At 38.1% G+C, this 26,251-nt stretch overlaps 1 protein-coding gene across 1 annotated transcript; it reads left to right on the forward strand.

Moving 5' to 3' along the window:
• Nucleotides 1-4,561: 4,561 nt before the first annotated feature.
• LOC114358237 (aristaless-related homeobox protein-like) lies at nucleotides 4,562-12,837 on the forward strand. Its single transcript, XM_028312129.1, has 4 exons — nucleotides 4,562-4,567; nucleotides 7,464-7,551; nucleotides 11,774-11,918; nucleotides 12,571-12,837. The coding sequence occupies exons 1-4, from the start codon at nucleotides 4,562-4,564 to the stop codon at nucleotides 12,761-12,763; spliced, it is 432 nt and encodes a 143-aa protein (XP_028167930.1). The 3' UTR covers nucleotides 12,764-12,837.
• The last annotated feature ends 13,414 nt before the right edge of the window (nucleotides 12,838-26,251 follow it).

A 26,251-nucleotide genomic window follows, 5' to 3' on the forward strand; every position in this document is an offset into this window, starting at 1 on the left:
CCTATACAGGGTGTTAGGTAAATGGGTATATGAGCCGACATTAGCCCATGTTAACATGGTCAGATAAATGGTATGGTGAAGTCAGAAAATTGATATCTTCATTTTAATTATTTTAATTTTCATACAAATCGGATTTTATAAAATTTATTTTGTATGAAAATTTAAAAAATTAAAATGATGATATTTAATTTCTGACTTCACCATACCATTTATATGACCATGTTAACATGGGCTAGTGTTGGCTCATATACCCATTTACCTAACACCCTGTATAAATAAAAATGAATTGATGTTCGTTAGTCTGATTAAAACTCGAGAACGGCTGGGCCGATTGAGCTGAATTTGGTTTTAAAATGTTTGTCGTAGTCCAGGGTAGGTCTAAACGGTGAGCAAATACGCGCGCGATATTGTTTTTCTGTGATAGACAAAATTCCACGCGAGCGAAGCCGCGGGCGGAAAGCTAGTTTTATATACAAATCATACTCATTGGTTGTTAACTATAACTATTGGACATAATAAATAAAGGCAAAGACTTTAAATTTGGACAGTGAAACTATCTTGAAAACAGTGACTTTTATTACCTAAGGTCAATCGTTAGTTCTGCATGGGTTACCTAGTACGTGAGTGCGACAAAGGTTACATCGAATTTTGTTTCTTCGAAAACCTTTCTGCGAAGTTCTGTACCTTTAACAATCGAGGATATTTCATACGGAATCGCAATCTGTAGTAGTATCCCAATCAGTGTTTTCTACCAAAACCTCTCAACACTCCCATCTCTCTTGCTCCCGCTACAATCATCTCACGCGTAAAAGAGACATGTAGAGTCGAAACAGAATACGTTTTGCGTAGTAAACCCTGGAAGATTAAATTTGCTCCTCTCTCGATAGCTCCACAAAGAACTTAAGTGTTTGAAGGAAGATTAATTTCGCTGAAATTTTGGGTAGTAATCCGCTGGGTGAAATTTTTGTGTATGCTATAAAGTGCGTAGTCGGATTATCATTTGGGGGTGGCAGATGGGACTAAGCCCCGTTATGAAGCGACACTTAAGTACGGTTTTACACTCAAGAATAGGTTTGAATACAGTAATTGAACGTAATATTAAAGTTCAACTAAACACAGGTTTCAATTCTACTTCTATAATATTATACATGCGAAAGTTTGTGAGGATGTAACATTTGCATCTGTTTCAACAATAATATTGTTTAAACCGATAAGGTGGACCGACGACCTCATAAGGTAGCGGGAAGGTGCTGGATGCAGGCCGCCACCAACCGGCCATTGTGGAAATCATTGGGGGAGGCATATGTTCAGCAATGGACGTCCTATGGCTGAAAATGATGATGATGATAATTAATTGTTAAAACACCAGAACTATACAGGGTGGAAACGATAAGTGATCTCACTCGATTATTTCTAAACTATACAAGATATCCAAAAACTGATTACTGATCCTGAAAGTGCTTCACGAGCTCTATTCAACGGTACATTACACATTAATAAGTTATAAAATAAACTGTATCTATCTGAAAATTCAATGTTTCCAGCTTCCATACATTTAGTACTGCCACAGTCATGACACTCATGTCTTGATAATAATATTATAGCAAGTAAAGCCTAAAACCAATGTTTTCCATGAATAATTTTATTTATTTGTTTATTTATTTATTTACATACACACACATTTACTATTGTTACAGGCTAACCCAATATAATAGTAGTGCCAATATTTTACCATAATTCAAATAATAATAATTAGATTACCTACATCATACATTTTCAGAATAAAATAAAAATAAATAGAATAAGAATATTAGAATGCCATTTACGAGTTAGTTTTAAGTGTTTATAATTTAAAATAAAAAAAATACACTTCTAATATTGTGTGGCTGGCATAGTGGCAAACATTTAGTATGGAGGCTGAAAACATTGAATTATTTTCGAATAGATCCAGTTAATTTTGTAACCTATTACTAATATCGTTTGAAAGAGCTCGTGAAGCACTTTCAGGATCAGTAATAAATTTTTCGATATCTTGTATAGTTTAGAAATAATCGAGTGAGATCACTTATCGTTTCCACCCTGTATACATATAGGCTATTAGCTACATTACAAGTTTGAAAACAGTGTCATCAAGGAATTCATTATTTCTGTGAAAAACTGAATTTCACGACTCTGCGGAAAAAAGCTGGTAAGTAAAAAAAATAAATTTTTTTTGACTTAGGAAATTTTTAAAAGAACTCAAGGACTATTAAATCCAAGAAAAAAAGCTTAAAAAAAGCGACTAAACAATAATTTGAACTAAAAGATCCAACTATGAAACACCATACCTACCACAAGAAAAGTAGGTAAAACAGCAGCGAATAGGAAAGTGCGTTGGAAAATACCAACTCATTGGATAAAGGGACCGTGTACAGAGCAGAGCGGAGCTATCTTGGCTATCTTGCTCTTTATGCTGGTGCTATTAAGGGTCAGAATAGCTGTGCTCTTGTGCCGGTTGTATCGAAACCTTAATTCAATTATCGACTGGGCGTGTTGGGAGGCGTTGGGAGGGACTCCAAGGTCGGTCACTTATGTTCTGGAGTAATTGGATAAGTGGTTTACATTGGGTCGAGTTTTCATGCTTTTTTTTCATTTAGGTACCTATAGTTCTTGCTACTCACAAAGGCGAGTGAGGTTTACTTTTATGTGTACGTGTACATGCACATAATGATAGTGTAATCAAAACTTTTGTAAAGAACAGTAGCGAGCCGCCACACATGTAAAGCTCACTCGTCTTCGTGGATTGCAACAACTATAGGAATTTTTGATACCTAATTGATATAGCGACATTGTGAATCATACATAGTGTAGTTCACCACTAATTTTAATTGAGTCATCTTAACCCTTAACTGGTATCGTGGGGGCCGCGCGGCCCCTCACGCATGACGTTTTCTTTGATTTCTAAGAAGCTACGCATCGTGGGCAGTCAAAATTTTTGGTATTCTCATTTCGGCGCTACTCGCGTCTGGTGCAGGCGTTTCAGCACTGTATCATTCACCAGGACGAAGATATGCACGTGTTGGGGTCCGCGCGGCCCCCACAATACCAGTTACGTTAGTTTTTTTTTCATGGCAATTTTTATTTGTTTTTTGTTTTCTTGCAGTATTGATGGCTTATTAGTGATAAAACAATAGAAGATACCTAGAACGAAGTTTTTGATTCCAAATTAGTGATTAGTAGCATGTCAGAAGAAGGATATAGTGATAATAAAATTATAGGCCATTGTGAAGACCCAATAACCAATATTCGGTCGATAATGAGGATATTGATTCTGATTTTCAAGTTTTTTCTTCAGAGAGTGAAAATGAAGATGTTGTAGGACCTAGTCAATCCAGCTACTATGAAAAAATAAATACAAGTGGTCTGAAAATCCACCAGCACCTGCTAATGTTTGTCAACATAATATTTATGTTTTTATTTTTATAAAATGCTTATTATTTTTATTAAACATTACATTAAAACTTTATTTATTATTAAGTTCACATTATTATGGATTCATTAAAATAATAATATTTATGATTATAGCTTTCTAAACGTAGGTTTCATAGATATTTGTAACGTTAAAAAAATATTACGTAAAAAGTTGTTACTATTATGTAATGTCTTGAAGTAAGAAGATTAATTACAATAAAAACTAAATGATTACATAGAAAAAGCCTGATATATATCATTTATGAGCATTTATTCAAGTATATAGGTAAAACATGCTTGCTAGAAGCAAACATAGTATGGGGGCCGCGCGGCCCCCACGATACCAGTTACGTTTGTCCAATTTACGATACCAGTTAAGGGTTAATATGAGCTGTCAAAATGCGACTCTCGCGTCCATTCTGTACGCCAAAGATGTCATATGACGTCACAAATTGTCGTGTCGGGTTTGTACTGTAATCACTTAAATTCTTAAGTAATTGGATAAATACTTTACACTTTCGAGTTTTCATGTTATTTTTTTCGTTGAGGTACCTGCGTCCAGCGCCTTCCTGCTTTATGAGATCGTTGGTTCACACCTTGTGGGTGGACATCCTACGCTGAGCTTTCCGGTACGTGGCCTCTACTCCAGAACCTTGCTGCCTTATCGGCCGTCAGTTCTGCATACTGCCCTGTCCATTGCCACTCCGTCGTGCTACGTCAGCGACTATAGTTCGTTTAAGTAAAGAGCTTTATTAAGGTTAAATTTATAAATAAAGGGGTTAAACATCGCTCCACAGAACCCTAAACCGAAGCACAAATCAATACAGTCGCTAAGCGCTCCACTCGAACGCTTCGACATGCATTACGCGCCATTATTCGATGAAAATCTTTTAAGATGAATAAAACTCTATCGAAAAACGCGTCAAGCATTCGCCAATTACACTCTCCAAGACATTTCCTCTACAATGAACGGCAATCCCCCCCGATTTCCCATTTGCCACCCTAGGGGGGCATCTGGGAACAATAAGTAACAGTTTAAGAAGATTACGGGGGCTGTATGGCGTTAAGGAGATCGGCGAAACAGTATTAAGGCTGGAGTTTGATGCGGACAATGCTGGTCAGTTGGATAGCTTTGAAGTTGTATTACATTATGGATTGTATTTAGGTATGTAGTGGAAAGATTGGCAAGGTATTTTAGAGTTGAACTACTTAAGAGCAACTTTTGCCCGCGGCTGCGCCCGCATGAAATTTAGTTTGTCACAAATTGTTATAAATCTCAACCTGTATGTTATCTATCTAAATATATTAGACTTATTACTATACCGTTTATGTGAATGATGAAACTTTAGTTACATTAAAATCCGTCCAGTAATTTTTGGATGATAGATCAACAAAAGGCATCCGTCCTCACAAACCTTCACGTTTATATTATTAGTAAGATTAGATTCTATAAGGGTTTCCCTTGCGATGATTTCTATAAATCGCTTGTTTGCTATTCTGACGTATAAAAGAGTAAAATCTATCCATTTATCACAAACTATCTGTTGATTATGACCATGTTACCTAGATATTCAGATTAAGCTTGGTTGCACACATAATAATTTCTAAACTCACCCTGTATAAGCAGTTTAATCTCTTATTAAGTTCCTAACCGGTTTAGCCCACCCCGCCCACTACCCGCCTACGGTTAACTAAGTTACCAAGTTAAACTTAACTTGTTTACTTGCTGGGGAACATGACCAAGATTAAAGGTAATATTGNGGAGGCCTGCCCACGCTACGTCTTCCGGCTCGTAGTCGCCACTCAAGAACTTAGGTAGTAGGAATCAATCTTCTACTTTGAACTTGAGAAGGGTAAGCGGAAACATGGCGGTCAACTCCTCAGATTACAAAAGTACAAAAATGTCCAGAAGCAGCATACGAAAAGATGCAAAATGGGCCCTCTCAAATCACAATGGGAAGGTTTGGCAGCACAGCACCTAGAATGGCGGGAGATTGTGTTGTGTAGAGGCGAGTCCGCGAATTTAAGGAGCAGCGCACAACTGAACTCGACGCAAAACGCGATGATATAAATCCCGTCCATCTGCCGCCATTCACTATAATTATGTTGGCGGCGGGTACTCTCAATGTGCGAGGAGTTTGCCGCGAAGATGGGCTATGTAAGCCATCTTCGGGCGCACCAGCGCCGCTAAGATAGCTAAGTCACCATGACCGAAATCGGTCGGATGAATCATCGTCATCAGTAGGAATCAAAGGCAGGCATAGCTGCAAGTCTCGGATCAAGTCCAATGCTTGATCTTATTTTTTGATTGAATTATGGATTTTTTGGATTATCCGTGTCAATGGGTTTAAATAAACCGGTTTGTCATGTAGCAAAGGTCTGAGATTTTTCTTATCAGTTCACATTCATGTATTACCGGACCTTATAAGCGGAGAACACTTTGAGGGAGGTACTTTGTTGCCTTCCAGAGGTTGTGGTTCCCATTTGCATTCCGAGACATATTTGCCAATCTCTGTGTGAGTGATTCGCTTAAAGTATAGTCCAATCGTGTGGGTTGTCTGCCAGACGAAGGCGGGTATTTTTTTCTTGACAGCTAGAGGGACCGGCGCCTCTCGCGATCAATTATTTACTAGACCAAGCAGCAACTGGAATAATGTACTTAATTAACTGTTACTACTGCGAAAAAATTATGACAACCACATAATTTACATTAACTCAGACAGTCAGGCCGCGCTGATGGCCTTAAACTCCAACTTAATCACCTCAAAGTTGGTAGAAAACTGCATGAGTCGACTGAATACCCTAGAACGTAACAGAGTAACGCTGAGATGGGTTCCAGGCCCAAGTCACGTGGGAATCGTGGGCAATAAAAATGCCGACGAACTCGCCAGAGCGGGAGCGGAGAGAACACAATATGGTCCAGAACCCTTTTGTGGCATTCCCAAAAGTCTCGCTCGAATGACCCTGGAGAACATCTATTTAAACAAATTCTTTAAGGCATGGTCAGACACGCCAGGATTAACTCATTCCAAAGCTCTCATAAAAGCCTATGACCCAAAATGCTCTAAGCAGATCATAGGACTGAGTAGGATCAAAATGCGCATCTTAGTTCGACCCCTAACTGGACACTGCAGCTTAAACAAGCACTTGTCCATTATGGGGCTGTCCGAATCAAGAACGTGCAGGATGTGCCAAGAGGCAGATGAAACGCCACTACACATTCTCACGGACTGCGGTCCTTTGATGCGCAAGCGGAGCTTACACCTGGGCAAACACATCCTAAGCCCACAAGATGTAAAACATATCGCCCCCCAAAACATACTGCAATTCCTAATGGATGCAGGACTCGGAGGCGAACTGTAAGGAAAATAGCGCCGATCACAATAGATCGGTACCGGTCGCAGTGATACTAGGACTTTATTGAAATAGAATAGCCGCTCAACTCAATAAAAAAATAGTTCTTCTGCGTTCGAAACACAAATTAGTACAGTATAGAAGAGGAATAAATTGCAAATAGTTGGTACAGTATCAGTATCGGCGCGCCGACAGCTGGTCGTCGGCGGCGGCGGCGTGAAAAAATTCGCGGCGGCGGCGGCGCGCCGGCGTGGCGCCCACCTCTAAATTAAATGCATTAATGATGTAAGAAATATTTTTACATAATAAAACTTCCCTTGATTTACGGTTTCAATTTATCATATTATTAAGTTCAGGCTTACGTAGCAAGTTTTAAGCTTTTACAAATGTGACTGTACAATATTTGCGTCAGTTTTTCTTCAAAAAATATCTTAAAAGACTATTCCCACCTCTCGTTCTCACCGCTGCACCTCCTGTGTAGCCAGGATCTACAGCTTGACCGCCAATAAAAACCAAACTAGCGAAGGTAAAGATTTTCCCACGGGGAGCTAAAAATTGAACTGAAAATCATATGATTCTTGCAAGCAGTCTTTTAAAAAGCACTTGATAAGGAGGTTATTTTGCCAAAGCACGATTACTAACAACAATTTCTTTTGCAGGTGTGGTTCCAAAACCGACGGGCAAAATGGCGCAAGCGGGAAAAGGCTTTAGGCAGGGACCACGCTCCCTTCATGCACCATGACCATGGTAAGATGCCCTTTTATGGACGTAGCACTTGTCAATCCGGAAAGGGATCGTAACCGTATCAACTCGAGGCGATCAGTATTCTTTGTATGAAACTCCATACTGCAACGCACACTTATCCGCACCGTAACGTAAACGCCTCGCCTCGCGGTTGACAGCTCGCGAAAGGCGATACGGTGTTGATCCCTTTCCGAGTTGATAAGTCTGATATGACCTTTACACGTTTAAGCTATCATCATTATACAGGGTGGAATTTTGTAATGCCACCTGTAGGGAAAGTACTCTTAATACTGTAGATAGAAAATTTTACTCGAAGGAAACATTCCTTTATTTTTGAAAAGAAATAGAACTGCATTCAAAGAATTCTAAAAATTTGTTTGCCACACCCGGGAATCCAACTACTAAAATTTGTTAAAAATTACACCCTGTATTTTTATTGCATTGATCGTTAGGGTTTAGTATAAGAATGAAATCTCTCTAACAAACTTGATAAATCAAATGAAAGGAAAACCATGAAATCTTGAGTTATTTTCATTATGTACAGAAAATTGTATGGTAGTATATGATGGATAGTAGAGAATTTTCTAAAAAAATTCAAAAATCTTTGAATGTAGTTCTCTTTCTTTTCAAAAATAAAGGAATGTTTTCTTTCAGTAAAATTTTCTATCTACAGTATTAAGAGTACTTTCCCTCCAGGTGGCATTACAAAATTCCACCCTGTATATTTTATTTAGCCTCCACTTCAGAAGCACGATACCCTCTCTAATTTAGTTGAGGCTAATGCAGGATTTCTGCGCTGCTAAAGCAGAATGCACATCAAACAGAGAACGGGCAGCAGCGCTCACTAAATTATTAGTCTTTTAAACTGCGATTTCCAACCCGCCTGCCAAGCGTGGAGATTATGGCAAAACCCTCCACTATAGTGGAGGAGGCTCATAGTCCAGTGGACTGTTAAGGGCTGTTGATGATGATGATGAATGCAGGATTTGGCGTACACTACCCATGCTGACAAGACTCGTTAGGGAGGACTGATGTTCGCTTATTTGTCACTTATGCCCGTTTTCCCAATGAAAATAAAATTCCTGTTATAAGTTACCATAGTACTACTTAAAAGTTATTGATTGGTGGTGAAAATGGGCATTAGTCGCCTTTTCCCACACCTGTGGGAAAAGTTAGGTGGAGTAACTAGTCCTACTCTAGGCTAAACAATGCTATTTTTTATTAATTTCCTTGTGGTGTCTTTTCAATGGAATTGACTTAGTTTTGACGGGTTGAATTTCATCACGATCATGTAATGTCTAGCTTACTCGTTATAGTAACCACAAAAAAAGTGATTTCAGACGAAGCGTTTCCATTTAAACCAAAAATAAAATAAGTTTCGTAATAACTTACTCCCACTAAAACAATTAAAGGCTGTCGCTAACTATACGTCATTAGTGATATCCCACAAAAATCACGTCACCTATCGTATAATTACAGTGACACAAAATACTTTTAACGTGTTTAGTTCGCCGTTATTGGTGTTATTTTGAGCGTTCATAAATATCGGATTATACGTTATAATATTTGGAGTAGAGATGGGACGTTCGGATTTCGGTATCACCTAAACTGCTTTTTATAGCACTTTGATTTAAAAAGATCGTGTGTTCTGAACTCGAGTTTGTGTCGCCGACTGTTTGTCTTAAAAGGACATTAATTACACTTTAGTATTATAGCAATTTATCATTATAAAAATAAGTAAATTTAAAATTAAAATTCGCCCTTAAATAAACGTGGATGGTGTATTACTTCTCTTTTAGTTCAAGCAGAGACTTATTTATGTAGAGAATTGTATCTAAGGGTGATTTAGTAAGCTCAAAAAATATAAAAACTACAAAATTTATAAATACAATTTATGTCTTGCTGGTAGTTTATGACCATTTTTATGGAATTCGGTCACAAATAGACCTTTGTCCCATCACTACCATCTAATTCGTTTCTCCTGTAACGGAGGTGGTAATGAAACACGGCGGTGTTTACCGGTCATTACCGGTTATTACCGGTTATTTACCGATCGGTATCGCATCAAAATGTGCGTATATCATTGCGCTTTTAGGGCTACCGCCTTTTGTTTATTCTATGTTTATTTTTTAACAGGAAACGTATTTTAGGAAAAGAAACCTCTTTAAATACCCTCTATTAATTAGAGAGAGCCATGTTCCTGCAATGGAGACTAAACATAGGTACTTACGGGACTATTCCCACCTCTCGTTCCCACCGCTGCAACTCCTGTGTAACCAGGATCTAAACATACAATGTAGTTACTTAGTTCGTAATAATCTGAATTTGCATGATGAATTAGTAATATATTTTCTCATTAAAAAAGGTTTTCTTGTATGTCTTCCATTTTTACCCAAATATCTTTTTGACAGAGATAAATCCACTTAATATTCGGGCCAGTTCCTACAGACCATTTAATAAAATAAACGCAATTATGAATCAATTTCGAAGCAGCCCTAACCAACTACTATTGTAGACACCACGTGACAATATCGATAGTTAATAATCACCCTAATAGCGCTAATCGGCCGGCACCCTAGCGCTTAACGATGTCGCGCCTTGTCACAACGATTGGGGGTAGTTTATTTTTATTTTGGGGTTATTAAAATTACATTAAAAGTGTTTGTTAAAGGTTTTGATTGAATATGGGCCGTGAGTCATGATGATATTTCAAAAAGAAGTAATATAAAATTGAAATTTAATTAGATGACAATTTTATTATAATTTCTAGCAACCCGTCCTTGGTATTATCTGGTGTAACGTAGATATTTAGCTTATTAAATGCATTAATTGGAGGATTCAAGGGGTTGAATCTCTCTATCTTATTATTGAAAACCAGATGAAATCCGTTGCGTAGTTTAAAAGGTAAGCGTACAGAAAAACGGAGCGATATCTTAGATTTCAACAAAGATACCCAACGCTAAAAATGCCCGTCATTTTGAAGTATAAGTTACCTATGTGTATTATTAGGTTGTGTAACTTGATGAACTCTACAAATAGGCCTTTAAAAGCCTTTATTCAGAAAATAAATGACTTTTATGACTCATTAACTAGTTTTTCATCGGTTTGAATAAGAAATTATCACCCATCCTTCATACGCCCGTATTCACAAACGATGCTTGTTTATGTGAAGCAGAAAATCGAGCGCACGGCGTTGAATAGAGCTCTGTGATTGTTCATGCGTCACCCTGTGCGTCCACGCGCACTGTGAGACCTCATAGTAATGTTTGTGAATAAAACTCATTTATTTTTGCAAATAGGCTTTTAAAAAGCACTTTTACACGTCCCTATATTAACCCTACCACTGCTTCGGGACAATTAATGGGCCAGTGCTGAGAATAATACGGGCGTAAGTTAATTTCCCCCCAAAAGTGCTAAGTATCATTCACCCCAGCAGGTGTCTACATTGACAACTGTAACCGATACTGCGAACAATCGCTCGTTGTGCTATACCACCTGCGCGCGCACCTTTACAGACCTAACGTTTGTTTGGCTAGAATTACCCTTTAAACTAACATTTTGAACTTTACTTGGCGTTAGTGATGGGCCAACACGGGTGAAAGAAACTTGAGTCTAGAAATTTTAGTAAAATTTACGTTATTTAGGTAGCTATTATTCACCGTCCCGTTTGTCTGCAATCTTTATTTAGTTAAGTAGAGGATTGATTGAAACAGATAAGTGATATTATCTGTCTTTTTACCCTTTATTAAGAGATCTTTTAAAGGCAAGCATAGTCATTATCACCACAGGAGCACGACCTACTATAGTCTATGGGCAACTAGAGGATTTCGCCTTAACTACTTTCGCTGTCCAGACGAACTGGGGAGGCTGGTGTTCGCATGTTTGTCCTTTACGCGCCTTTTACGACATACTTGGGAAGAGTGGTGATCCTATTCTACTCTGCTGGACCAACATGACTAAAAGTGCTTTCCTCAATGCTTAAAGAAATTATTTGTAGTATGTGTATTTAAAAAAAACCTAAGGTTCTCGAGTGGCGACCATGGGCCGAAAGACCTACCACAAGGTGGTCCGACGGTCTAGTGAAGGTTGCAGGAAGAGCCTGGATGCGGGCAGCGCAGGACCGCTCGTTATGGAAATCCTTGGGGAGGCCTTTGTCAGTGGACGTCATTTGGTTGAAATAAACGAAAGTTCCAGGACAATTTTCAAATAGCCCCTTTTGTTACAGTGGTCGGCGAGTGGGGAGGCGGTGGCCCCCCCGGGGGGGAGTGGTGGGCCCTGGGCCTGGGGGCAGGGCTGGGGGCTCTCGGGGTCCCCGCGCCCTTGTGGCATGAGGCTGAGCCGGCTGCTGCTTTCAGAGCGTTACTGCATAGGTAAGAACACTTTTTAGTACCATAGGAATTTTCTTGTAATGAAAAAAAAAAGATGCCTACAAGGTGGACAGATGACATCGTAAAGGTAGCAGGGAAGCGCTGGACGCAGGCCGCTACCAATCGATTAACGTGGAAAGCATTGGGGGAGGCCTATGTTCAGCAGTGGACGTCCTATGGCTGAAATGATGATGAAAAAAAAATATTTTTGTTATAATAATAACCGAAAGTTTTGAGGAAATTAAAAATATTTTGGTAACATTTACACAAGGGTTTTCCAGATTGGGATGACTTTAAATCTTGACTTTATAGAGACATACTCAGTGGCGTAACTATAGGGTGGCAGGGCTGGCAAAATGCCACGGCCGGCCCACGATTCGAAGGGCCCCAGACTCTAATCGCACCCATAACCCTAGATACGTCAAGGGCCCCATGCACAGAATTTGCTACCTCGGATGGTATTATAGTTACGCCACTGGACATACACAAGGCGGATAAGCAATAATAACCATGTCAGACAGAGCGAACATTCGTTTTTTTTTGTTCTCAAATTTTTAATTTTGAAGCATAAAAATCTGGTTCTACATTGTAATAGAGAATTATAATATCGACTAACGTAAAAATCTGGTATTCTAAATATTTTTCTTACCCCCAGGTACGTCCTAGCCCTCCCCCCTCCAGCGCTGCGCCCCCCAGAACCAGAACCAGCGGCCTCCCCCCCTTCCCCTCCGTCACCATCGTCGTCACTAGCGCGTCTCGCCAGCGCCGAGGCGCTACGGCTGCGCGCTCACGACGCGCTACTCCAAGACCGGGTCACGCTACACAGTAACAGCAAGGTGCACACGTAATATGGACTTTAGTCGGATAAATATAGATCATAGAATCGTGCTACTCTAAGATCGAGTCGCGCTAGTCTAAGACCGAGTCGCGCTAGTCTAAGACCGGGTCGCGCTACACAGTAACAGCAAGGTGCACACGTAATATGGACTTTATGTAAGGAGCTTAGAGCGTAGAATCGCGCTACACATAACAGCAAGGAAATTGACTTTAATGGAATAAATATTTAATAGAATCGCACTAATCCAAGACCGACTGGCGCTACATAATAACAGAAATGTAAATGGACTTCAATGGAATAAATATAGATCATAGAATCACGCTACTCTAAGACCGGGTCGGGCTACACAATAACAGAAAGGTGCATACGTAATTTGGACTTACAATAACAGCAAGGTGCACACGTAATATGGACTTTAATGGGATAAATATAGATCATAGAATCGTGCGTGACATTCCTTTCTCTGCAAGCGAGGTGAACATGGTAAATGGAATAAATATAGAACATAGAATCGCGGTATTCTAAGACCGAGTCGCGCTAGTCTAAGACCGAGTCGCACTACACAATAACAGCAAGGTGCACACGTAATATGGACTTTAGTGGGATAAATATAGATCATAAAATCGCGCTACACAATAACAGTAAGGAAATTGACTTTAATGGAATTTTAGAGCATAGAATCGCGCTACACAATAAAAGCAAGGAAATTGACTTTAATGAGATAAATATAGATCACAGAATTGCGCAACTCCAATTTATGGTTGCGCTACACAATAACAGCAAGGTGCACACGTAATTTGGACTTTAATGGGATAAATATAGATCATAGAATCGTGCACTTTAAAACCGAGTCGCGCTACTCCAAGACCTGGTCGCGCTACACAATAACAGCAAAGTGCATACGTAATGGACTCTGTGCGAACAGCATAGAGCTCAGATTAGCGCGTGCATAGATTGTGTTCGATTATACATTAGCTGACTTGTGTATTGTGGATTCAAATACTGAAGTCTAGTCCTAGTCTAAAAACCACAAATATTTTTTTTGTATTACAATATTTAGATCATTCTGCATCAGAAAAGTGCATAATAAAATCGCAACACAATCAATAAAATGTAACCATATTTAATTTTGCTTAAAACTTTTTAAGGAACCAACAGTCACGATTCACCCAAGCTCTGTAAAATAAAAAACAAATTGAACTGTCAACATTATAGAAATAGATTTAGTACATTGATTTTGGAAACAAAACAATAATGAGAAATTCAATAATATTGACTCAAATCTTTGCCAAACAGATCGCTTGATAACGCACACGTTCTGCCTTATCGCTATAGCGTTGGCGTTCTGCCATATCTCTGTAACGTAACGTAACGTAACTGTAACGTTCTGCCACCATGAAATAGCACTTTCTCACACTGCACCGCGCTCTGATGCGGTCCGCGTGGCGACATTATAACGAATCCCGCGCGTAAACGCGTTTTATCAGAGTGTTGTGCCGCGCGTGTTTTCTATACAAACTAAGGTACTTGCATATAATGATTAAATCTGTCGTCCTCGTCCCGCGTACCGCGGCGGAGCGCGGTGCAGTGTGATAATCGCCTAACTCTTGAAGATGTATTGATAATTATAGCGCTTATTCGAAACGCGTTCTGTTTGGACAAGGTTTTAATATAGAAAAGATTATTAATAATTAGAATCAAATAACGGATAAGTGGTAGGATGAAAATTGGTGTGCGTATTAAAATAAGATGTGTGCCTTACTATTCTGCATTATTTTTCTGTTTATTTAAAATGAATTGATAATTTTAAACTGCTTTCTTTTTTAATAATCACTTCTTTCGAAAGATAAGAAATATAACATTTTGTTACCAAAACACAGTTTGATTTTTTTTCATGCTTGGATCGAATTGTATGGAGTTATTATAATAATATAACTTAGTTAAGAATATGATAAATTAATGATCTATCTGATTTATAAATACATTCCTTTATTAAAAAAATAAATATGACTATTTAATCATTCCATTTGCATTCCTTGCATAACTATATGTTATCCACTTATTTTGTTTTAAATAATTTTATTCTTATGATATTTCTAGTTTTTAAAGTTTACATAGTTTATTATTTACAAAAAATACCATCAAAGCGCACTGTCTGTAAATATTTACTTAAATTAATGTAAATAGTGTATATTATAGTCATAGAATTCACCATATGTAAGCAATTTACGATAAGTTACATTCATAAAATTTTACAGAATGTCAAGGTTGAGTAACTTTATTATTGTGAAAAATATATTTTAACAGTGAATTATTATTTCAAGAACGTTGACATTCTGTATAATGATGACGTAGTTAATATTATTTATTTATTGAAATAGATGTAGTAGTTTGCAATAAGTTATCAGTGTAGTAAAATAATAAACATGTGATGAATTTAAAAAGGAATATTATTTTTCTTCCCCTTCCTATAGTTTTCCTTTTTTTTTTAATCAGATACTCATAAAACTTTTGAAAGAACTTTTACACGTCCCAGTATTAACCCTACCACTGCTTCGGGACAATAAATGGGCCAGTGCTGAGAAGAAGCAGCGCAAGAAACTCAGTTACTATCAGCCTCTTTTTTAAGGGCTATATTTCACCGGGACACCATGGCGGCGCAACCACTCGCCGGCTACCAACAAAACGTATACAGCTCCATAGAGAGTTACTCACTGGTGTCCGTTTGGTTGCGCAAAGCTCGATACATTTTGTTTGTAGCGGCGACTGGTTGCGCCGCCATGGTGTCCCGGTGAAATAGAGCCCAAGGGTTTACAAAATCTTTAAGTTTACAGAATTATAAATATTGATGCGAGCTAAGCAAAATTGAAGAAACCCTTAATAGCAGCTTTAAAATCTTCAATCACACGCAATGAAATCGCTTATGGCACTCGTTTCGCTTGCGAAATACCGATTCTTGTTCCTCTTACCGATTCGTATTGAATCGCTTAAGTTTCTAAAGTTTGTACTTGTAGCAACCCTTGTTTTAATGTTTTACGCCCGTATTCACAAACATTACTATGAGGTCTCACAGTGCGCGTGGACGCACAGGGTGACACACGAACCAATCACAGAGCTCTATTCAACGCTGTGCGTTCGATTTGCTGCTTGACTTAAGCAAGCATCGTTTGTGAATAAGGGCGTGAGAAACCAATATGCAGAACTAAATACATAATTTTGGTCTGACTCGTATTTCCAATGAGCTTTCTACAAAAAGCTTGCAAGCTTCCATCTCTCTCACTCCCACTACAATCATCTCACGCGTAAAAGAGACATGTAGAGTCGAAACAGAATACGTTTTGCATAGTAAACCCCATGAAGATTAAATTTGCTCCTCTCTCGATAGCTCCACAAAGAACTTAAGTGTTTGAAGGAAGATTAATTTCGCTGAAATTTTAGGTAGTAATCCAGTGGGTGAAATTTTTGTGTATGCTATAAACTGCGTAGTCGGATTATGATTTGGGGGTGGCAGATGGGACTAAGCCCCGTTATGAAGCGACACTTAAGTACGGCTTTACACTCAAGAATAGGTTTCAATACAGTAATTGAACGTAATATTAAAGTTCAACGAAACACAGGTGTCAATCCTACTTCCATAATATTATAGATGCGAAAGTTTGTGAGGATGTAATGTTAGTTACTCTATCTATAAATTAATTGTTTATATATCAGAACAACGTAAAGACTTTATGACGATGATTAACTAAAATTTGAAACATAATCATTCATCCAATTATGTAAAAATATTGTAAATAATTTAAAAGAATACAATAGTACGTAAGTTAAAATTTTGTGCAATAAATGTAAGTGTACATAAAGTATATATGAACGGTATTTAAATTTATGTATATATTAAAACAAAAAAAAAACAATAAAAGGAAAAAACAAAAAATACAATAATATACCTAAAAAAAAAATGTTAAGTTCATTTTTAAATTTAAAACCTTGTACATAAATAAATAAATAAAAAATAAAAAAACCTCTAAAGTATGGAGACTACAAGTTTGCTCGTAGACATTAGCGAGAAACTACCACCACTTGCTCTTAAAAAAAAATACATTATTGATTTAATATTCAACAAATTGTTTTGTCTGTAACCGAACTCCGGCAATTTCAGCCGGAGATTAAAAAAAAAATAAAAATAAATAAGCTCTTTTTTTTGCGGGGTCCAATAATGCAGGATCCCGCAAAATTGGATTGTTGTGTGTTTGAAAGTCAAATTACAAATTAGAAGTAGAACGCATTGTTTTTGCAAAAACGTTATTAAAATCGTATCCTAGTTACTAAAGAGGTTCTTGCAAGAAACTGGATCCCTCCATGGAAACAAACCCTAAGTATTTTTTTCTGTGACAAACCGAAGGTAAGTAGGTAATAATAAAAAAAATTCGATTCTCATTCAACAATTTTTCGACCATGTGCCAGGCATTTTATGCTGATGTTTTTTGATTTATAGGCAATTTTAAAACAAGGACTATTGAATCTAAGAAAAGTATTAAATTTTTAAAAAATACTTTATACATTACTTTTCCCAACTATGAAACGCCGTACCTACCACAAGAAAAGTAGGTAAAACAGCAGCGAATAGGAAAGTGCGTTGGAAAATACCAACTCATTGGATAAAGGGACCGTGTACAGTGCGGAGCGGAGCTATCTTGGCTGTTCTTTATGCTGATGCTATTAAGGGTCGGAATAGCTGTGCTCTTGTGCCGGTTGTATCGAAACCTTAATTCAATTATCGACTGGGCGTGTTGGGAGGCGTTGGGAGGGACTCCAAGGTCGGTCACTTATGTTTTGGAGTAATTGGATAAGTGGTTTACATTGGGTCGAGTTTTCATGCTTTTTTTTCCATTTAGGTATAGTACTTGCAACTCACGAAGGCGAGTGAGCTTTACTTTTGTGTGTACGTGTACATGCACATAATGATAGTGTAATCAAAACTTTTGTAAAACGAAGAGTAGCGAGCCACTACACATGTAAAGCTCACTCACCTTCGTGGATTACAACAACTATAGGAGTTTTTGATACCTAATCGATATAGCAACATTATGATTCGTTTAACATAGTGTAGTTCACCGCTAGTTAATTGAGTCATCTTATGAGCTGTCAAAATGCGACTCTCGTGTCCATTTTGTACGCCAAAGATGTTCTATGCGTCACAAATTGTCGGGTCTGTACTGTAGTCACTTAAATTCAAGTACTTTACATTGTTTCGAGTTTACATGTATAATTTCGTTTTTCGTTGAGGTACCTGCGTACAGCGCCTTCCTGCTACCTTTATGAGATCGTCGGTCCACCTTGTGGGTGGACGTCCTACGCTGAGCTTTCCGGTACGTGGCCTCTACTCCAGAACCTTGCTGCCCTATCGGCCGTCAGCTCTGCATATTGCCCTGTCCATTGCCACTCCGTCGTGCTACGTCAGCGACTATAGTTCGTTTAAGTATAGAGCTTTATTAAGGTTAAATTTATAAATAAAGGGGTTAAATATCGCTCCACAGAACCCTAAACCGAAGCACAAATCAATACAGTCGCTAAGCGCTCCACTTGAACGCTTCGACATGCATTACGCGCCATTATTCGATGAAAATCTTTTAAGATGAATAAAACTCTATCGAAAAACGCGTCAAGCATTCGCCAATTACACTCTCCAAGACATTTCCTCTACAATGAACGGCAATCCCCCCCGTTTTCCCATTTGCCACCCTAGGGGGGCATCTGGGAACAATAAGTAACAGTTTAAGAAGATTACGGGGGCTGTATGGCGTTAAGGAGATCGGCGAAACAGTATTAAGGCTGGAGTTTGATGCGGACAATGCTGGTCAGTTGGATAGCTTTGAAGTTCTATTACATTATGGATTGATATTTAGGTATGTAGTGGAAAGATTGACAAGGTAACATTTTAGGATTGAACTATTTAAGACTAGTTTTTTCTCGCGATTTTGTCCACATGATATTTAGTTTGTCACAGATAATAATATTATTGTCAATCTAACCTGTAGGTTTGTAATTAAATTACTACACTGTTTATGTGGATGAAAGAATCTTAGTTCCAACAAAAGCAGTTCAGTAATTTTTGCGTGAAAGAGTAACAAACGTGCATCCATCAACACAAACTTTAACATTCAAATTCAAATTCTTTATTGCTCCAATGTTGGTATACATTAGTTTCTGTTGCGACGATTTTTATAGTAAATTGTTTGTTTGCTATTCTGACGTATGAAGTGTTAGGCTGAGTTGCACCATCTTACTTTAACTTTGACAAACGTCAAAAATCTGTCAAACTACATACAAAAAGCCCCGGTTATTGTAATTGTTACGGTTAAAATAAGGTGGTGCAACTGAGCCTTAATGTTTTTGTGTAAAAAATAAAATCAATCTATTTATCACAAACTGTTTATTATGACCATGTTACCTAGATATTCAGATTAAGCTTGGTTGCACACATAATAATTTCTCAACTCACCCTGTATAAGCAGTTTAATCTCTTATTAAGTTCCTAACCGGTTTAGCCCACCCACCGCCCACTACCCGCCCACGGTTAACTAAGTTACCAAGTTAAACTTAACTTGTTTACTTGCTCGGGAACATGACCAAGATTAAAGGTAATATTACTTACGTGGCTAGCCAGCGTGGGGAATGTAGGCCGAATAATATATTTGCTTCTGGTAGTGGTAATTACAGAAGCTCAAGGTTGCACAGCGTGCTATGGAGAGGGCTATGCTCGGTGTTTCTTTGCGAGATCGAATCAGAAATGACGAAATCCGTAAACAAACTAAAGTCGCTGACATAGCCCGACGGATTAGCAAGCTGAAGTAGCAATGGGCAGGGCACATTATAGTACGCAGAACTGACGGCCGATGGGGCGGCAAGGTTCTGGAGTGGAGGCCGCGTACCGGAAAACGCAGCGTGTGATGTCCACCCACAAGGTGGACCGACGACATCATAAAGATAAAGCCGACATCAACCGGGCAACATGGAAAGAATTGAGGGAGGCCTATGTTCAGCAGTGGACGTCCTATGGCTGAAATGATGACGACGATGATGATGAAATTAGAGGGCCGTGCTACTTAGTTGAGACTAGATGATTTGGTGATGATGATGAATACCAAATCTGAAGGTCTTCCAAGTTCGTTCGTTCGTTTCAGCCGAAAGACGTCCACTGCTGGACAAAGGCCTCCCCCAAGGATTTCCACAAATACCGGTCCTGCGCCGCTTGCTTCCAAGTTCATGCTCATAATATTACAAATGCTAAGGTAATTACCCCTGTTTTCTTTTTGTTACTTCTTAACCAATCGCACTTTATTTTGTTGCAGAGCAAGATTTTTATAGCGCAAAAATAAATTGAAAGATCATGTTCTCACCGAAAATACTTAATTAGTAGAACTTTCAAATTGTTTTTACCAATACGGGGAAGTTCTTGGCCTGTTGCATCTGATAGAAAGTCATAATCAGGCCAAGGGCTGATCTCACCATGAGCCCTCGATCATAGAGGAACTGTTTTAGGTAAAAGACTTTATTATCATAACAAAACTAGTTTATTTAAAATTAGGCGACTGTTACATGGGGCATGTAATGGGGCAGCAAGGTTCTTCAAGGCAAGTGGAGGCCACGTACTGGAAAACGCAGCGTGGGACGTCCACCCACAAGGTGGACCAACGACCTGAATAATAGCAGGAAGGCGCTGGATGCAGGCCGCTACCAACCGTGCGATGTGGAAGTCATTGGGGGAGCCCTATGTTCACGTTCAGCCGTGGACGTCCTATGGCTGAAATGATGTATGTTACATTATTTGATTACTACACTAATATAATAGTCTGGTATTTATTTTTATGGCGATTGACAATTTGGTGATTTTGTGAACGAGATTCGAACTCTGAACCAATCACGCTATCATTTCCAATCCTTTCCATCCATAAGACACAAAATCTGTATTAAATCCAAATAACAAATATCAATTTAAACTGCAACCTGATCTTATAATTGCGGACGCACAATAGCTCCCGTCCGGAGCTGAACCCGGCATTGTCTCGCTGTCACGGACAGGACCCATTGTTTAGTGGTTTAATAGCACGCTAATGAGATAGGGTAGGAAAGGGTGATTAGCTTTCGTAATTAATTTTTAGCATTGATATTTACTGTAAAACTTTTAGCTTATAATTCTGGTAAAGGCGATTTTTTTTCTTACTATAAGAAATGTACGTCCCTTTTAAGTTTTAGGACCTTAAAAACTGCAAAAAAAATAATTAATTAAAGCTTATTACTGTCCTGTAGTCTGAGACTATAACAACAATAATATTATTATTAAAGTCCTTTTGCCTCGTGCGCGTGTTCCCCTTAAAAACCGGGATAAAAACTGTTCTAAGTTTTNTACATTAATTTCCTTATTTCATTCTTTGTATCGAAATTTCCAAATGATTCAATAACAATATAGGTGATTCTAGGGTGATTCTAGTTGATTAAGGGTCACTGTTCTAACCTAACCTAACCTACTATTGTGAAAACCATGATCATGTGCCTTATGCTTTGATTTGTGGGTAACGGTGGGTAAGTATGTGAAGTGTCAGTTTGACCAAACAAATTATTTGGGATATATAATATTTGGCAACATAAAACATTTGCTGTATAAACATTTGCCAAGTAAAATTTGGCCAAATGATAATTTGACCAAATTAATTAGTTGCGAAAAGTACAGTTGCTAAAAGTTCATTTGGGAAATGAAACTTTGGCGATAAGTTGTTTGCGAAGTGAAATTTGGCGTAAAGTAATTTGGCCAAACGGAAGGATACCGGTAATATTACTTACTTGGCTGGCCAGCGTGGGGAATGTAGGCCGACTAATAGATTTGAATCTGGTAAATTAGCGGGCCGTGCTACTTAGTTGAGACTAGATGATTTGATGATGATGATGATGAATACCAAATCTCAAGGTCTTTTATGTATTGTTTTTACTATACTTCTTAGTGAAGTTCTTGGCCTGTATCTCACTTGATAGACAGTGATAATCAGGCTAAGGGCTGAGCTCACCCTGAGTCCTCGATCATAGAGGAACTGATTTAGGTTTAAAGACTTTATTTATTATGGTACAGCAACAGAATACAAATTATTTTTATCATAAAAAATAGTTCATTTAAAATTAGACGAATGTTACATTATTTGATTACTACACTACAATAGAATATTATGGTGTATTTTTAATGCGATTGTCATTTGGGATTTTGTGGTAGGTGTATAGAATAACTGTTGATTGAACTATGGTATGGCTGTAATAGCCCTTTATGTTTCGAACCTGAAACCAATCACATTTCCAGTCATTCACTCTAGAAGATTGTAATATTCAATGGGGATTCTTGAATGGCTCAAACTTGGAGTGCAAGTGTTGATGAAGCCCAAACAACTGCACGCAGGAAGATTTAATGAATGCTACTGACAACGCCACTCTTGTGGCGGAGTTTTGGGCTGACACTGTATAGGTTTGTTGTCGACACGACAAGAAGAAGACTATATCAGAAGATACACAAAATAATAGTGAATCCGCCATCTGTATTAAATCCAAATAACAAATATCAATTTAAACTGCAACCTGATCTTATAATTGCGGACGCACAATAGCTCCCGTCCGGAGCTGAACCCGGCATTGTCTCGCTGTCACGGACAGGACCCATTGTTTAGTGGTTTAATAGCACGCTAATGAGATAGGGTAGGAAAGGGTGATTAGCTTTCGTAATTAATTTTTAGCATTGATATTTACTGTAAAACTTTTGCTTATAATTCTGGTAAAGGCGATTTTTAGCTTGAAAATTTTTTTTACTTGTCGAGGAGGAGGGAGGAGTTGAATTCTCGTAAAGTTTATTTTATTGGATTTTGGTTTAACAAATAAACAGAATTTAAGAAAGTGACCTAGGTAAACCGAGGAGAGTGACATTGGAAACCTATTAACCATCAGCGAGCTCGCAAAAGCGCGCATTTGTAAGCTCGAGAATTGAACTAAAAACGCACACTTTAACGGAATTCGTAAGCGGTTAATAAGTTCCAAAATGTCACAACTCTCCTCTCTCCCTTACTATAAGAATTGTACGTCCCTTTTAAGTTTTAGGACCTTAAAAACTGCAAAAAAAAAATTAATTAAAGCTTATTACTGTCCTGTAATCTGAGACTATAACAACAATAATATTATTATTAAAGTCCTTTTGCCTCGTGCGCGTGTTCCCCTTAAAAACCGGGATAAAAATTGTTTTAAGTTTTTTCCTGAGTCTTATGCTGTCTCTAAACTAATCCATTCTGTATTTTTGCGTGAAAGAGTAACAAACATCCTCACAAACGTACACATTTACAATATTAGTAGGATTACCTATCCATGTTGTTTAACGAAGGACTGCATCAAAAGCTAGCCTAAAGCCATATTTATCAGCTAACCAATAACCGGGAACCGATCAAATTATCTCCGGCTTATGACCGGATACCGGGATCAATACGGGCAATAAAACCGGGATGTTTGAACTACCCGCGCGGCAGCAATTTAGATGATATTAAGTTTATACAGCGATTTGTACCCTTACACCGCGGCGGTGGCCCCGAGCGGTGTGGCAGAGAGAGGGAGAAACGCTGGTTTTGTTGATCTATCTNAACTATTTCATTTTTTTACTAATTTTATTGGCGATTTGGTAGGTGTGTCGATGTTTCCTCCCCAGCCCTTCTGACCATGGCCCCGATTGCGCTAAAAAATTTTCAGCTGCAACGCGACTGGACGACGAACGAAACACAGCTTTTTGACAAATCCGTATCGCGGTATCATTTTGACAGCTAGTTAAAACGGAAGCTGAAACGTAAACGGAACCAGTTGCGTAAACGTAAACGGAACGTAAAAGCTGACCGAAAGCAACTTAACTTTTTAAACGCAAGTTAAACGCTTCACGAACATTATTTTGCTCTGTTTTAGTAATTTTAGTTTGAGAGAAAGAAATAAAAAAGTATTTATTCGATGAAAGTTTCAAAATTAAGGTGTTCGGACTTTTAATGGAAATAATAATAAATACTCTTTATTGCACACCAAAGAACAGAACAGAAAGAAAAGGAACACACATAAATCTGTTGTTTCGTCTTTGTTAATGCGTGAACTTTATCGTGATACCGAATTTCACTGATTGCACATCAGCTGGAATGAAAATGGAGCGGAGATAAAGTGCGAATGAATTGGAACACTACAAATTAGCGCAATCTGGGGCCAGTGCATGTGGGGAGTGTAAGCAAAAGCCATTTGCCTCTGGTGATTTAAAGGGTAGTCCTCCTGCAACGGAGACTACATGACATTGATTCAAATATTACAGCGGTAATAGCGTTGGCCCATGACACAATACAACACTGTCGGATTTTTTCACATTCACATCTTTGCCGCACATTTCAAACGCAGCGTCTATCCGCCGCGTTTTCCACCGCCACTGTGCGCTGCTACCATCGGCGTCCGTTATTATTGGGTCAATTGATCCCCACCCCCTCTCGATATTACTTCCCTGGTCGCTTACCGGGATTATCGAGCTTCCGATTCCGACAGAAGTTGTCTATGTAATTAAAAATGTCCAAGCTTTTTGCGATTTGTAACGCAAGTCATTTGTGATGACACTTTTAGGAGTTAATTCGTTACCTAATAAATGTACATTTACTTCGCCCGTGTGGATTTTGATAGAGATGCGTTAAATGATATTAACTTTATGCCGAGTTGCATCACCTTAACTTTAACCGTAACTATAACCGGGGTTTTTTGTATGGAGTTTGACAGACTTTGGACATTTGTTATAAGTTAGGTATATAGTAAGATGGTGCAACCCAGGGTTAGTGAAGTTCAATCAAAATAACAACTTTATTTTTGTTGGTAAGTAACATTGAAGCTTGGACGAACTTCGTCCAAGCATTGAAGTCATATTCGTTGATCTGGCATAACACCGTAAAGTTCGAACAAAATCAGTCGCATAGGTTTTAGTGTGTAACTGTATAATATTACATAGTAATAAAGTAAAGTTAAATTACTTTAATCAATGAAACATTTTTTTTTATTAGTATGACCCACCGAAATTCAGACGAAGCCGCGGTCATAACCTAGTTTACTCTATAAATTAAATTCCAATTACCATGATAAAGGGTTTAATTCGATCCAAATATTCCGAATCGACCCGAATATTCTCACGAGTCAATATTCACTGGTTTGGCGATAATGCGCGAATATTCGCCGGTCCAATGAGCATTCGGTTGTGAAAGGCATACGTGGGAAAGGGGGTTTTGTTGATGATTGCGAATTAGTCATTATTAAGAGTTTATTGGAGTAAGTAAACATTATTGTAGTGTGTCTTTACGGTGCTTGTAAAGCTAGTGGAGTCTGCGTTTATTTTTACTGCGAAAATACTCAGCAACTCTGGTATTAATAAACTTAAAAATACATCAAGCAAGGTGCTAAAGGTGGAATAGGATATTTCCCTTGAAATTATTAGTTACAAGCTTCCCTGCGTGTATTTCGTTATTTAAAACACAATATTAGATTAGAACACAACTGGAATCAGATGATTCTGAAGTTAACTCCAAAATAAAATTCACCAAAGCCATATGTTGAGTGTGTTTATTTTATTTAGAAACAGAAAAGAATAATGTAACATATTTATAAACTACCATAAGCTATTATTTTAATCATATTTGAATATTTTAAGTTGTAGTTGTTTATTTGACTCAAAAGAATCGTCATTTTCCATACAAAATCTATGGGTTTTTGGAAGGGACACGCGTTTTTTTTTGATAGACTGAAATTCTCAGAGGTGAAGCTGCGGCTAAAAGTTAGTTAAAAATAACCATCAAATAAAAACATTATTACCTAAAAGTTATATTATTAAGCAACGATGACGACAATTACCCTATTAAGCTCTTCAAAGCTCGTCTGATAACAGCCAATATTCCCTTATCAGCACTCGAAGCCCGAAGCTCTGGGCCACGTGCCAAACAAGTGTTGGTATTACTAATCAATTCACAATTATTATTGTATTTGTATAATACACCTGCATATTGATTTGAAAGTGGTAGGCAAATAGGGGAGACCGGGGTAAAGCCGTATAGCTAAGAATAAATACCCATAGAATAGAAACAAAGAAAACTACGTATTTGTAATTTACTTCTTTATTAAAGGTTCTCATTAGCTAGAAAAATCATCAATGAAATAACACTTAAATTTAACAGAAATATTATTTTTTAAACAAAAACAAAACCTCTAGTATTTCCGGTTTTGACCCGGGTACTGGACAAAACCGTATACATATATACGATATCCTCAGATGATGAAAATACGGGTTTGAAATGCCCTAATCCTTTGTTTGTAGAAAGATTTTCACCAGATGACCTGAACTTATTTACGCGGTTTTGCAAAGTAGAGTTTGGGATGCCATATGTAGTCGACGCTTTTAAATATCCCATTCCTCCTTCGATAACAC

Source organism: Ostrinia furnacalis, unplaced genomic scaffold (assembly GCF_004193835.3).
Source record: "Ostrinia furnacalis isolate ACB-3 unplaced genomic scaffold, ASM419383v2 OfSCF3798, whole genome shotgun sequence".
Taxonomy (NCBI): Eukaryota; Metazoa; Arthropoda; class Insecta; order Lepidoptera; family Crambidae; genus Ostrinia; species Ostrinia furnacalis.

Bases quoted from the DNA above. Each gene is read 5' to 3' on its own strand.
- LOC114358237 (XM_028312129.1), top strand. The intron at 7,552-11,773 runs GTAAGATGCCCT...CTTTTGTTACAG, and splicing joins CTTCATGCACCATGACCATG to TGGTCGGCGAGTGGGGAGGC. The intron at 11,919-12,570 runs GTAAGAACACTT...TCTTACCCCCAG, and splicing joins TTCAGAGCGTTACTGCATAG to GTACGTCCTAGCCCTCCCCC.